Consider the following 15,474-nt stretch of genomic DNA (forward strand, 5'->3'; position numbering starts at 1 on the left):
GATGGGCGTGGCAGGGTAAGGATACGGCAAAATCTCCATTCTCACCCAATTCTGGGGCCAACCAGAGTTGATATTGGCCAGTTCTCCAAACTACTCAAAATTTCCACTACCGGTTCTCCAGAACCTGCTGAATTTCACCTCTGGTGGAACACATACTCCAAGAGTTAAATTGCTTCCACCAACAGTATTGGAACAGGTCACAGAATTTATAAAGAAAACACAAATAACAACAACACAACAAGAACCAAGAACGACAAAAGGGCAAATCCAGAGCAGCTGAAGAAGCTTCTTGGATGAGAAGCGAAACATCTTCAAAGAAAAAACCAGAAAGTCCAGTTGCCTCTTGGGAAAAAAAGCACCTTTGGGACAAACCATGATCTGGGATGATGATGAATCTCCATAGACATATTGGGTCTCTTCCTTGAGGAAGGGGTTGGACTATAAGACCTCCAAAATCCCCTCCAAGTCTGTTGCTCTGTATGCTGTGTCCCTTGTCTCTGGCCCCCCCAAAAAACCAATTGCTCTGGGCACCTGATCCCTAGCTCGACATTTGGCAAAACAATGCCTCCAATTTGTTCAGTGATATGGTTTATTTTGTACTCTGGATTTAATTCCCCCAGACACACATTTCTATCTGAAACAATTAAGGTAAGATCTTTTTTTTTCTGAACCTCTTGGTGTTTACATTTTTCTAGCTGAATCTTGTCCTCGGTTGACTTGCAAGAACGGCGGGACTTGCTTGAAGCACTCCAATGGGACGTCTTCCTGCCTGTAAGTTTTATTTATTTTTTAAGTTTCCCATAATGGTCCAAATTGAAGGACAAGCAGAGCTTCGACAGGTAGAGTTTTCCTCTTTCTGTGGACAGGAAATTGCCGCTGCTATTTCTGTCCCTCATAAGAAGGCAGAAGGGTGGAGCCGAGCGAGGAATTCAATTCATGATTTTTCTGGCAAACGTTGGGCAGGAGAAATAATGTTCAGCCTATTGTACAGCCATGATCATGGAGATACCGTATATACTCATGTATAATCCCACCCATGAATAAGTTGATTCTCCGTTTTTTTAACCAACTTACAACCACAATTGAGCCCAAAGTTTCTGTTGCTGAGCGAGACAGTTTTACAACTTTTTTTGCCACAGTTGTTAAGTAAATAACTGCAGTTGTTAGTAATACTAACTTAACACTAACTTAACTACTGGACATAAGAACAGTTTTTCCCCGAATGCCACTCTGCTAAGCAACTAATTCCCACAATACTGTCATATTATTTACTAAGACTGCATTACTATTCTTCTTCTCTTCCTTCCTAGTACCTTCATATCTCTTTCCTAATGCCGATCTCTTTTCACTTATAACCATGCTGCTTGTATTTTTATGATTTACATTGTTTTATTTGTTCCTAGTGCAATTTGATTGCTTATTAGTAACCTATGACTATCACTAAGTGTTGCATCTCATTGTAATTTGTAATTTAATAAATTTATATGCCGCCCAATCCCGTAGGACTTATGATTCTTTATGCATGTATTTTATTTTTCTTTATGTACACTGAGAGCATATGCACCGAAGATGAATTCCTTGTGTATCCAATCACACTTGGCCCATAAAGAATTCTATTCTATTCTTTCTACAACACCTTACAGTCACTATGTCAACATTGTTATGTCATCATACCTGTACATGTATATAATATTTTGCTTCTATATTTACACACCTTTATACACAGTTCTATATATATTTATATATATTGTTTTGTAAGGTGTTGTAGAAGGGAAAAAATAATTAAAAAGTCTGCTAAAAAATAATTCTATTCTATTCTATTCTATTCTCTGCTCTGCCATGCCATGCCATGCCATTCTATCTTAAGTGAATCTGGCTTCCCCATTGACTTTGCTGATCAGATGGTCACAAAAGGGGATCCTACAGCTCCCAGGACACTGCAACGGTCATGAATATGAACTATTTCCCAAGCAGCTGAATTTTGAACACAGGACCATGAGGATGCTGCATTGGGCCTAAGTGTGAAAAAGGATAATAAGCCACTTTTCCCAGTACTGCCATAACTTCGAACCATAACTAAATGAACTGTTGTAAGTTAAGGACCACCTGTATTTTCCAGATCAGGTATAAATGCATTTACTTCCGATGTTTCTACTCAGCTGGGCAGCCTGAGAGAACTTGCATATACTCTCTGTACTTTCCCTAACTCCCAGCTCCAGATTAAGTTCAGATCTTCAAAAAAACATTCTGTTTCTAACAAGGCTGTTTCTTCTCCCTCCTCCTTTGGCTTCTCTGTTTCTTTCCCATCTTCTGGCTGCCGCAGGTGCCCTCCTGGCTACGTAGGAGACACGTGCCAGTTTGCAGACCCCTGCACCCCTGTGCTTTGCCAGAATGGGGGGAGCTGCTCCTCCAGGGCTCTTCCTCCTCCAGCCGCCCCCGAGTACGTGTGTGCGTGCCCTCCTGGTTTCACTGGGGAGAAATGCCAGGGCGTGGTTGGGGATCCCTGCTTCCCGTCACCCTGCCAACATGGAGGGACATGCCAGCGGATCTCCGGGAAAGAGCATCAATGCCAATGTCTACCAGGATGGACGGGTAAGGCAATCAACTGGGAACTTGGAAGTTGTCCTAGTTCACGTGTTGCAGTGCATGTAAAAAAGCCCTCCCCCGAGAAGCTTAGAGTGTATGAATCAGGGGCGGGTTTCAATTTTTTTTTACTACCAGTTCTTGGGGTGTGGCTTATTTTGTGGGCGTGGCTTGGCAAATGTATGTTTCAGATTGGGAAATAAAATAGGCTGCAAAACTTTTTTTTTTAAAAGACCAAACAAAGCAGCAACCCGAGCCGCGCCGAGCTGAACGCAGGAGAGCTGGAGGGTCCGAAGAGTGCGTGGTTTTGTTCCCTGCCTGTGAGCTCCACGGGGGCGGGGAGGGGGCAGCAGCCGAGTGAGCAAGCCAGCAATCTGCCGGCTGCCAAGCACCCTGCTCATGAGTAAACTTGCAGGTTAGAGGCAGCCGGCAGATCCTGGCATGCTCACTTGGCTGCTCGCAGCCCTCCCCCAGCTTGCAGGCAGCAAACGAAACTGCTGCCTCTTGCCTCTGTGCATCGAGGAGGCGGGGAGGCTCGATCCCACTTAGGAGGTGGTGGTTCTGAAGTCTCGGGGCTCCCTGAGCAGCCCATTCTGCTTACCTGTGTGTAGGCACTAGGAGGCAGTTGTGTGGATGCACGTGGCGAAGACGAGGCAGGGCGAGTGTTGGAGTGAGCCAGTTCAAGGGCGTGGCCAGCCAGCCATCACTACCAGTTTGACGACCCACACCCAATTACCAGGACCGGTTCTCCTGAACCGATCCGAACCGGGAGCAACCCACGTCTGGTATGAATAAAGGAGAATATTTGTACCTCAGGGTTGACATGAGGGGTCCTTGGTGCTCTCTGAGCTTGCTAGTTTTCTTGTGGACGTTTCATTACCCAAACTAGGTAACATCATCAGAGTTCATGGGGGGCAGAGATTATTTGGTTGGGTTGTTTACTGATGGCTCTTTGGCAGTTTCTTGATCGAGGTACTGTTTACTTGATTTTTGGTCTGATGTTAGCTTTGGAGTTAATGTATGTGTCACCCATAATAAACAGAACTCTGAGGCAGGTAGATTCCTCAAAGAATAGCTTTATTGGATATATCATATTGGCACAGGCTGGTGAAAACCGAGTCTGAATATTCCCACGGTTTTCACCTAATTGAAAGTAAAGATTTTCTCCCTTCCCCAAACAATCAGTCACATGGTCCAATCAAGGTGCTACCCAGTTGCCTGGTAACTTCACTCTTCCTCTCTCTGTTCCCCTGTGGAAATGTCCTTGGTTCCCAGGAGAAAGTATTTTGTTTTGGCTACAAAACCCAAACTATCTCTATTCCCCCCCCCCCGCCAGTCCCTGTCCCTCAGCTCCAGTATGGCAACACTGAAGCTGCCAAAAATGACTTCAGTCAGGTCAGCTTCAGGGCTGATGCCACCTGTAGTAAGAATGATGGTCATCTCCCGTCCTTCTGGGGACTTCTTAGAAGTCACTAATTGTTAGAAGATGCTGGATGAACTTGTCCTCTGATCTTCTCTTCTCCCAGGCTGGAGAAGAAGCTGTGAATCCCGTTGACTTCGATTTCTCTTCCAGGGAAGAACTGCCAGTTGATGGATTTCTGCCCAGCCAACCCTTGTAACAACGGTGGGACCTGTGTCATTACTTACCCTTTCATCGTCTGCCAATGCTGGCCAGGCTTTGATGGGCACACCTGTCAACATGACATCAACGAATGCTTTGCGTCTCCCAGCCCCTGCCTCAACGGGGGCAGCTGTATCAACAGCATCGGCTCCTTCCGCTGTTTGTGCCCATCCAACTTCTCTGGTCCTCTCTGCCAGTACCGACGGGGGCCTTGTTCCTCTGAGATCTGTCTCCACGGGGGCACCTGCCGTCACGTCGATGGAGGATACCACGGCTGCCTCTGTCTGCCAGGGAATTACGGTTCATTATTTATCAGTGTTGTTATCGCGTTTGTTGGCTAAAAGGCATTGCACCTCTACCCCAAGAGTATTCAAAAAGTAGTTTGAGACACCCAAGGAAGGAGATGTGAATGGATGCTCTTTCTCAAAGATCGAGCAAGAGGATAAATGGGATTGGGAAGGGAGACCCAGTCACTGTTTGGGAGCTTCATGGGAGAAAACGTCTCAGTCTGGTCAGCAATTGAGACCTTGCATGGGGGAAGTCGTGGGTGTTACCTCCACTAGTTTGCATAGTCTTTAGTATCCTGGTATGTTCGTGGTGAGATAAACATCATAAACATTCATGGGTTCAAGTTATTAATTCAGGTTGCAGATGGCAAGTTGGTGAAATTAAATTCTTCTTCCTCCTCTTCTTCTTCCTCTTCCTCTTCCTCTCCTTCTCCTCCTCCACCTCCACCTCCACCTCCACCACCACCACCACCACCACCACCACCACCACCACCCCTCCTCCTCCTCCTCCTCTTCTTCTTCTTCTTCTTCTTCTTCTTCTTCTTTTTCTTCCTCTTCCTCTTCTTCTTCTACTTCTTCTTCTTCTCCTCCTCCTCCTCTTCTCCTTTTCCTTCTCCTCTCCTCCTCTTCCTCTTCCTCCTCCTCCTCCTCTTCTCCTTTTCCTCCTCCTCCTCCTTCGATTCTCCTCCTCCTCTTCTCCTCTTCTTCTTCTCATTCTCCTCCCCTCGTCCTCCTCGTCCTCCTCTTCCTCGTCCTCTTTTTCTTCTTCTTCTTTACGGGGTGTTTTTTTTTTTGCAATGAAGTCACTCCATGTCCTATTTCTCGGTGTTTTGAGGTCAACAGCTATGCCAATGATCCCAAGTCTTTTTCAGGTTGTTTTGTGAAGAACTGTTTCATCTGGAAGTCTCCCTTGTTCTTGCTTGATGGCCATGTCTTTTCTCCCCCAAAATGAAGTTTATTGTTCTTCCAATAGGCTACACTGGTCAGTACTGCGAGGTGAATCCAGATGACTGCGCAGGGCATCAATGCCTCAACGGAGGCACCTGCCAGGATGGTATCGGGACGTACACCTGCCATTGCATCCAAGGCTGGACAGGTGAGACGCAAGCAAGAAACAAAGAAGCAAATCTGCAAAGGTTTGTTTGTCTATGCCAAGAGATATCGAATTCAGGACTTACAGAACAAACCTATAAACATACCTAATCAAGACATTGGCCTTATTGCAGAAGAACCTTCCTAACCTTTCTTTTTCTTAATCAAAGCTGCCCTGTTTATTAACATATTGCCATAACCTTTGAAAACGGCCCCCAAATAGAATATCACAACTGCTCAATCCATTCATTTGATCAGCCCAATTCGATGGGCTGTATGGGATTGCACCAGAGGTGGATTCCTACTGGTTCATATCGGTTCGGCTGAATAGGTAGTAACTTGGCCTGATACGCCTGCCAACCAGTTCTCTCGGTGGCGCCATAGGCACCGCCATCTTGGTTTTTTGCTTCTGCGCATGCACAGGAGCATTTTTTAAATACTGGCACATGCGCACGCGCAGCGCATCCCTCAGCGAACTGACAGTAGCAGCAGCCGGAACCAATCCCTGGATTGCATGGATTTTTATCAGAGGTTTTCGGCTAGAAATAGCAAGGAATGGACTTGGAATCTGGCTGGCGTGAAGGAGAAGCGCCTGTTCTTCTAAGCACGCGGCCCTCAGGCCCAGCCCCTCCAGAGTGAATGGCGGGAAGGAGGTTTGGCGGCAGCAGGAAAGGAGAAATAGGTTTTATCCCTCACCACTCACGCATGTCACCAGAATTGCCTGGCTTGTTTCCATTGGTCACGAGTGACCTTTCCCATCTTGTAAACCGGGGTGGTGGTGGTCTTCAGACTTGACACATTTAAAACTTGTGGACTTCAATTCCCAGAATTCCCCATGGCTGGCTGAGGAATCCTGGGAGTTGAAGTCCACGAGTCCTAAAGTTGCGAAGTTTGGAGACCTCTGTGTAAACTAATGCATATACAATAGGTAGTCCTCAACTTGCTTAGAGACAGTGGTGGGTTTCAAATAATTTAACAACCAGTTCTCTGCCCTTACAACCAACTGGGTAGGCGGGGCATAGTGGTCATGTGACTGGGTGGGCGTGGCCAATTTAGCGTCACTCAGGTCGATGGGCGCTTCACCTTAGCTGTTACAATGTAATAAGGGTTAACCGGAGAGGCAGTTTCTGTAAGCAGGGCAATAAAGATTAGGCTAGAAACAACACCAGAATGTTTCCTTCCTGCCTTCATTACAGGATTAGCCCTGTAAAGTGGAGAAAAACAAAAGGAGATTTCTTCCAAAAACCGGTTGTCCAAACTGCTTAGAAAGTTAACAACCGGTTCTCCCGGATAGGTGCGGACTGGCTGAATCCCACCACTGCTTAGAGACCATTTAAAGTTTTGATGGACCTATCTGTGTATCAGATTTGAAGTTCTGATGGTCCCCCTCCATAGTCACATGACTGCAGTTTGGGCATTTGTGAACATTTGCAGTGTCCCCTGGTTACATAAGCACAATTTACGATGGCTTTATCCAAAACTAGCCTTACTTCAGGGTTTTGGCAAAACTGCGCCTATAGCAAACCATTGGTTTACTTAACGACTATGTCATTCACTGAGTGACCATCACAAAAACGGTCACAAAATCTTTTTTATGGTTCATTTTAAGGTCATTTCATAACTGTCATGAATTACGAGTTATGACCATGATAGGCAGGCTCCATTATGGTTGTAACTTGAGAACTGCCTCTATATACTATACATTCTCTGACATCTCAAATAGCAGCTGGTAACCTTGGTTGGAGCTTGGGGATATGGTTGCAATGCAGGGAGTTCATTTCGAAAGACCCCAAAAGATGGATTTGAAGGGTGGGATTTATCTCTGGAGACAAGAAGATTTTGTTTATCTTCCCTACCTCTTTCTTCAGGGCTTCTTTGCCACTTGCCTGATGCCTGCCTCAGCAATCCGTGCCATCCTGATGCCCACTGTGACACAGACCTCCAAACTGGCCATGCCATCTGCACATGCCAGCCAGGCTACGCTGGAGCTCTGTGCTATGAAGATATAGACGAGTGCCGGATGGGTAAGACGGGCTGAAGGGAGAAGGGACAAGATATAAGATATAAGATGAGGGGGGGAGATATAAGAGATGCCACAAGATATGATATAAGATAAGCTATAAGATAAGATAAGGTAAGATAAGGTAAGATAAGATAAGATAAGGTGTAAGGTAAGGTAAGAGAAGATAAGAGAAGATAAGGTGTAAGGGAAGGAAAGAGAAGAGAAGGGGTAAGGTAAGATGAGATAAGGTAAGGTGTAAGGTAAGGTAAGGTAAGGTAAGGTAAGAGAAGAGAAGAGAAGAGAAGAGAAGGGGTAAGGTAAGGTAAGGTAAGTTAAGAGAAGAGAAGATAGAGCCGAGGTGGCACAGTGATTAAATGCAGCACTGCAGGCTACTTCAGCTGACTGCAGTTCTGCAGTTCGGCTGTTCAAATCTCACTAGCTCAGGGTTGACTCAGATTTAGATTTTTTTAGATTTTATTTATTATTTATAGGCCGCCCTTTTGCCTGAGGGGACTCAGGGCGGCTTACAATTCATAGGAGGGGGAGTGCAAGACAAAACATAAGACAATACGTGAGTAAAAATAGAAATAAAATAATAAAACACAACATTCATTCAACATTCGGGTGGGGCGGATTAAAATCTTTATCCCCAGGCCTGACGGGATAGCCAGGTCTTGAGGGCTGTGCGGAAGGTCTGGACGGTGGTGAGGGTGCGAATCTCCACGGGGAGATCGTTCCAAAGGGTCGGAGCTACTACTGAAAAGGCTCTCCTCCGCGTAGTCGCCAGTCGGCACTGACTGGCGGATGGAACTCGGAGGAGGCCCAATCTGTGCGATCGAATAGGTCGAAGGGAGGTAATTGGCAGGAGGCGGTCTCCCAAGTCTTCCATCAGCCTTCCATCCTTCCGAGGTGGGTAAAATGAGGACCCGGATTGTTGTTGGGGGCAATATGCTGACTCTGTAAACCACTTAGAGAGGGCTGAAAGCCCTATGAAGCGCTATATAAGTCTAACTGCTATTGCTATTGCTAAGATAAGATAAGACAAGACAAGATAAAATATAAGATAAGGGGTAAGGTAAGGTATGAGAAGAGAAGAGAATTCTTTATTGGCCAAGTGTGATTGGATACACAAGGATTTTGTCTTTGGTGAATATGCTCTCAGTGTACATCAAAAGACAAGATACATTCGTCAAGAATCGTAAGGTGCAGCACTTAATGATAGTCACAGGGTACAAATAAGCAATCAGGAATCAATATCAATATAAATCCTAAGGATACAAGCAATAAAGTTACAGTACCTGCAGTCATAAGTGGGAGGAGATGGGTGATAGGAAGGATGAGGAGCTTAATAGCAATAGTAATGCAGCCTTAGTGAATAGTTTGACAGTGGTGAGGGAATTATTTGTTTAGCAGACTGATGGCGTTCAGGAAAAACTGTTCTTGTGTCTACATAAGATAAGGTAAGATAGGTTAAGCTGCAAGGTAAGGTAAGGAACAATAAGATAAGATAAGGTGTTAGGTATGGTACGATAAGGTAAGATAAGGTAAGATAATGTAAGATAAGTTGCAAGATAAGCTACAAGATCTGATATAAAATAAGCTACATTATAATAAGGTAAGGTAAGGTAGGATAAGATAAGATAAAAAAAAGATATAGGATAAGCTACAATATAAACTAAGCTAAGCTAAACTAAAATAATCTTTATTATCACTTTATTGTGTACACAATGGCATACTTTGTAATGAAATCCCGATACCTACTCATGAAAGAAAAAAACCCCATCCACCAAACTATGTCACCATCCGAAGGATTACAATAATAATATAATAAACGGTTCCACCACAAAAGCGCGTAGGACAAAATCGCGCTTGACAAAAGCGCGCTGTGACGTCATCACAGTGCGACGAAAAAGTTCGAAAAATGTAAAAATAAAGCGAAAACGTTACCCTAAGCCCCCCAAACCTAACCCTAAACCTAACCCTAAACCTAACTCTTAACCTAACCCTAAACCTAACCCTAAACCTAACCGTTAAAGTAACGAAAAACCTAACGCTAACCCTTAACCTAACCCTAACACTAACGCTAACGCTCTAAAGCTAACCCTAACCCTTAACCTAACCCTAACCCTAACCCTAACCCTAACCCTAACCCTAACCCTTACCTTTATGTGAATTGGCTTGCTTTAATTTAATTTTTATTAATTTTTATTTGAATTTTTCAATCTTTTTCGTCGCGCTGTGATGACGTCAAAGGCGCGATTTTGTCGATCGCGCTTTTGTCGTCCGCGCTTTTGACGGGTCACGATAATAAACAGCAGCAACGGCAGAGTCCAAGATGTATCACAACCCAGAAGTTTACATTGTTCTTCTGGAGGGGGAAAAAAAATACTCAGACACCCAAAAGTGAGCAATACGGGTAGTCCTCATTTAGCAACCATCATTTAGTATGAGCAACGTGGATGTTAAGTAAAGCAGTCGCTCAGCGAAACCGCGCTTTTGCTTGCCGTCTTACTTCAGCTCTCCTTTGCAAAGGACACAAATGTAAGGATGGGTTGCCAAGTTGCCTTTTTCATTACTGTGAATGGGCATTAAACGAGGTCGTCACTAAACGAGGACTACCTGTTGCTGGACCAGACCCCAAACACCTTCATTGCTGCCTCAGACAAAAAACTGCCTTGGCTTTTGTGCCGAGACAAATTTCGCAGTGCACCAGCGCCCTCTTGTGGTAGAATACGATTTAAACGCCACCTCCTCCAAGAAAATGTTTGGCAAACTTTTCTCCTTGAAATATAAAGTTAGCAGAAGACTAAGGCTTAGAATAACTTTATTGTCACAAAGCAATCTCTTTTCTACCCTTTTTCTCCAGTCCTGATTTTCTTAACTATTTTGCTTGAATAAGAAATCCAGAGATCTTTAACCCCTGCATATTTCTAATGGCATTTTTTTTAGGTGGCTTGTTGAAAATACTGCTCTTAAATGAATAAGATGTATGTTCACCCACTACTCGGCATACATTAAAATGAAATTTTGTTGCATACAACTCTCAAAGGGTCTCCTCCTCTAATATACACTACCTAAACATGAATGAATGAATAAATGAATGAATGAATGAATGAATAAACAAACAAATAAATAAATGCAATGCAATGTAATGCAATATAATACAATGCAATGCAATAGAATAGAATATGATATAATAGAATAGGATACAATAGAATAGAATGCAATATAATACAATGCAATGCAATAGAATAGAATATGATACAATAGAATAGAATACGATAGAATAGAATAGAATATGATACAATACAATACAATAGAATATGATAGAATACAATAGAATAGAATAGAATAGAATAGAATACGATAGAATACAATAGAATACAATAGAATGAATAGAATACGATAGAATACAATAGAATGAATAGAATACGATAGAATAGAATACTATACAATACAATAGAATAAAATAGAATCGAATACGATAGAATCGAATACAATAGAATACAGTACATTACAATACTATACAATACAATGCTATGCATATACCCACAGATATTAAATGACATGAATTGGGCAGATCAGTGTTTTTCTCTGGACTCTTCCTCTTCCTCTTCCTGTCTCCTGCTCCAGGGAGCAACCCATGTGAACACAGAGGAAGCTGCTACAATACGCCCGGCTCGTTCACCTGCTCTTGCCTCAGGGGCTACACAGGCTCCAGGTGCGAATCGAACCTCAATGAGTGCCTCAGCCAGCCTTGCCAGAACGGGGCCTCCTGCTTGGACCTGCTGGACCGTTTCCAATGCCTCTGCCCCTCCGGTAAGAAGGCCTTGGCTCAGGCGAAAATGCAGATGGATTCCATGGATCTCTTTTTTTTAAAAAAATTTGAACAGATAGGAAATCAGTCTTTCGTTCGAAACGAACGAAACGAAACGAAACGAGAATCGCTTGACTCCCTCTTCTTCGTGGCAGCCCCTGAGATAGTGGAAGACTGTTTTAGGTTTAACCGATAGACATGTATGCAGCACAACATTTGACAGACGCTCGTTTGGTCCTCCTCCTTCTTGGTCTCTTAAGATCTTTCCTTTACAGGGTTTGGTGGGCCGTTGTGTGAAGTCGAAGAGTGTCTCCAAGGCCACTGCCTCAACGGGGGAACCTGTGAACTCCAGAGCCATGGCACTGCCTGCCTGTGTCCCCCTGGTGAGTGAGGATGATGAAGAGAGCCCAGAGAACGTGGTCCAAAGAGGAACCATCCCTCCATCTTCCCTAGGGAGGATCCTCTCTGGACTACCATCTTTCAGCTTCGTACCCAACTGCATAGATCCATCCTGGGCCACCTAGGATCCTCCAGCCTCTGCTTCAGGCCTCTGTACCCATAAAGGAGAATATTTGCAGCTCAGAATTGAAGTGATGGGTGCTTTCTAAGCTTGGTTGTTTTCTTGGAGATGTTTCATTACCCAAACTAGGTAGCATCATCAGTGCCATTAGTATGAGCTGTGGGGTGGCTCCAGTGGTGGGATGCGGGCGGTACAGCCCCGTATGGCTGTATCGGAAGCGGCCAGGAGCAGCGGCCACCATACCAGTACGGTGGCTCGTTTGGCCCATCCGCCCGCCCATGTTCCATAGCTGTTAATAACGCGACTGGCCAATTGCACACATGCTAACAGTGCGCAGCGCCTGCACGACCTCTGGCAAGCAGCTGGGTGTTGCAGGGTGGTGGCGTGTGCATGCGTGTGCAGCGCACGTGCCTGACGAGGACGCCTGGCCCCTTGTTCAGCCTAACGGTTGCGACAGGATCCAGAACCCACCACCGGGTGGTGCAGTGGTTAGAATGCAGTATTGCAGGCTGACTCTGCCCACTGCCAGAAGTTTGGACCTGACTGGCTCAGGCTTGACTTAGCCTTCCATCCTTCCGAGGTTGGTAAATTGAGGACCCAGATTGTTATTTTCCAAAGCGCCAGAGGGGCGGGAGAAGGAACCATGGATGGGAACTCATTGAGGGGAGAAGCAACCTGGAATTAAGGAGAAACTTCTTAACAGTGAGGACAATTAACCAGTAGAACAGCTTTGCCTTCAGAAGTTGTGGGTGCTCCTTCACTGGAGGTTTTTGAGAAGAGACTGGACTGTCTCTTGTCTGAAATGGTAAAGGGCCTCCTGCTTGAGCAGAGAGTTGGACTAGAAGACCTTCAAGGCCCCTTCCAGCCTGTTCCTGATTGATTTGAATACGCTGACTCTGCAAAGCGCTTAGAGGGGACTGTAAAGCACTTTGAAGCTGTATATAAATCTAAGCGCTGTTGCTGGGTGTTACTGGATAGTGTGTCACACGACTTTGTGGCTGAAAGTTACAGATTTCCTTCTGCTTTACAGCAAGAAACCGAGACAGAGATTGTATCTTAGACACCCTTTGAATGCCTCAGCCTGATAGTGCCTAAGATTTTTTCTAAGGTTGGCTGGAGTTCAGCATTTATTTAACAGATTTACTATATAACCACTCATCTTTTAAACATCTCTGGCTGGCTCCGTTGCACTGATCCCCAAAGTAATTGTATATATGGATGTGGAGATTCTAGAAAGAGTGCAGAGAAGAGCAACAAAGATGATTAGGGGACTAGAGACTAAAACATATGAGGACACCAATTTTATGGTTGGGGGTCACCACAACATGAGGAACTGTATTAAAGGGTCGTGGCATAGGGAAGGTTGAGAACCACTCAGTGGTGGGTTTCAAAATTTTTTAGAACCTCTTCTGTAGGTGTGGCCTTCTTTGTGGGAGTGGCTTGTTGGCCATGTCACTGGGTGGGAGTGGCTTGGCAGTCATGTGACTGGGTGGGCATGGCCAACTTGTAAAATGTGGTGAAACTCATTTAATAACGCTCTTGCTTAGCAACCAAAATGTTGGCTCAGAAACTCTGGCATTTGAGGCACGCAAGTCTTAAAGCTGTCAAGTTACAAGACACTTGCACCCCTAACCCTTTAGGAAAAAAAAATCCAGGGATGTTCAAACTTGACAGCTTTAAGACTTGTGGACTTCAACTCCCAGAATTCCTCCTCTCGCTCTTCATCTTGATGATGTGCGGACAGTCAGGGGGAGGGAGCTGGAACCGGTTCTAAACGGCACTGTAGATTTGTGGAACCTCTTCTATAGAAGAGGTTAGAACTGGCAGGAACCCACCCCTTGGACCACTGCTCCCAGGGGTTGTGCAAGTAGTGAGCCTTGTGTCTTTTGCTATTCTAATGGTGACGAGCTAATCTTATTATACCCTAGAGGTCCTTAGAATTTGGGTTGAGGATGTAAATTCTTAATCCCAACAGCTGGAGCTGGAGCTGTTTTGTTTGTGAATAGGCTAGCCCAGTCTTTCTCAATGGGCACAAAATATCCATCTGTAAAGACTTCAGGGATCTACTGGATGCTATTAAGATAGACTGGGGGCTGCTTTCTGTCTTTAAGAGCATGTTTCTCCATTCCTCCTTTGGGAAAATATAATATTTTGCCTCTATTAATATTAAGAATAAAGAATATTTAATCTAGGGAGGGGAGCTTCCTACAGTTGTTTAGCAGAGCAATAGCAAGGGGGGGGGACTGTCTTTGTGTCTGGTTGTCTTGGCATGCAATTCCCTATAATGTCATCTTGAGGGAAGAAGTTGAAACAATTTATGTCCAGGGTGTGAGGGGGTCTGTGAATATTTTCACAGCCTTCTTTCTGGCTCGTGCCGGATACAGGTCCTCAATGGAAGGCAGGCTGGTTGCAATTGTTTTTTCTGCAGTCCTAACTCTCAGTTGAAATCTGTTTGCCTGTCCTGTTTGGTTGCTGTGCCAAACCAGGCGGTTACAGAGGTACAGATGACAGACTCAACAATTCCTTTGTTAGACCTGTATCATCATCACCTCCTGAGTTGGCTCACAATAAGCTTTGGATAAGGGTAATGTAAAACGCGGTGTCTCAGTGGCTAAGGCACTGAGCTTGTCGATCAGAAAGGTCAGCAGTTCAGCGGTTTGAATCCCTAGTGCTATGTAACAGAGTGAGCTCCTGTTACTTGTCCCACCTCCTGCCAACCTAGCCGTTGGAAAGCCCATAAAAAAACACAAGTAGAAAAATAGGGACCACTTTGGTGGGAAGGTAAAAGTGTTCCGTGCGCCTTCAGCATTTAATCATGCCGGCCATGTGACCATGGAGAGTCTTTGGACAGCGCTGGCTCTTTGGCTTTGAAACAGAGACAAGTACTGCCCCCTAGAATCGGGAACAACTAGCAAATATGTGCGTAGGGAAGGCAGAAGATTGATGGTGTCAACATTATGTCTCCAGGTTTCGAGGGACTTCGGTGTGAGAGAGATGCTGATTTCTGTCGCGGTGCCCCTTGCGAGCATGGAACCTGCGTGAATGTCCCCGGCTCCTTCACCTGTGTTTGCGCTCCGGGGTTCACAGGAGCCCTCTGCAAGGAATTCAATGACCCTTGTTGGGCGTTTCAGTGCCTTAACGGAGGCAGTTGCCATGGGACAGAATCTGGGTAAGGATGGATCCATCAGTTCTTCAAGGTAGACTGGACTAGAAAACCAACGTCTAAATATAAATTTATTTTTATTAAACTAAAATAAACATGCCTTTATTATAAGATTATAGGAAGAGAACCCTGCAAGTGTCAGTGGCGAGCTTTCCTCCCTCCCTCTAACTTTGTGAGAACTAGAATACACCAAAATTTGTAGATCACATTGTTCAAATTAATACCCTTCATTTATACAATAATGCAATAGCATTAAATGTCTTGATTTGAACAAGGAGAGAGAAAGAGAGAGAGAGAAGAGAGAGAGAGAGGAGGGAGAAAGAGAGAGAAAGAGGGAGAAAGAGAGAGAGGGAGGGAAAAGAGAGAGGGGGGGGGAGAGAGAGATTATA

General features: G+C 44.8%; 1 protein-coding gene across 1 annotated transcript in view; it reads left to right on the forward strand.

Moving 5' to 3' along the window:
- NOTCH4 (notch receptor 4) overlaps nucleotides 1–15,474 on the forward strand; it is a 59,845-nt gene that overhangs the window by 4,679 nt on the left and 39,692 nt on the right. The window contains exons 2-9 of the mRNA XM_087711741.1: nucleotides 696–771; nucleotides 2,324–2,592; nucleotides 4,157–4,504; nucleotides 5,465–5,587; nucleotides 7,452–7,607; nucleotides 11,219–11,404; nucleotides 11,678–11,785; nucleotides 14,890–15,091. Coding sequence (XP_087567867.1) covers nucleotides 696–771; nucleotides 2,324–2,592; nucleotides 4,157–4,504; nucleotides 5,465–5,587; nucleotides 7,452–7,607; nucleotides 11,219–11,404; nucleotides 11,678–11,785; nucleotides 14,890–15,091 — 1,468 coding nt within the window. The remainder of the gene's footprint in view (nucleotides 1–695; nucleotides 772–2,323; nucleotides 2,593–4,156; nucleotides 4,505–5,464; nucleotides 5,588–7,451; nucleotides 7,608–11,218; nucleotides 11,405–11,677; nucleotides 11,786–14,889; nucleotides 15,092–15,474) is intronic.

Source organism: Thamnophis sirtalis, unplaced genomic scaffold, assembly GCF_051295495.1.
Source record: "Thamnophis sirtalis isolate CommonGarterSnake01/CBP01778 unplaced genomic scaffold, rThaSir2_p1.2 scaffold_3, whole genome shotgun sequence".
NCBI lineage: Eukaryota > Metazoa > Chordata > Lepidosauria > Squamata > Natricidae > Thamnophis > Thamnophis sirtalis.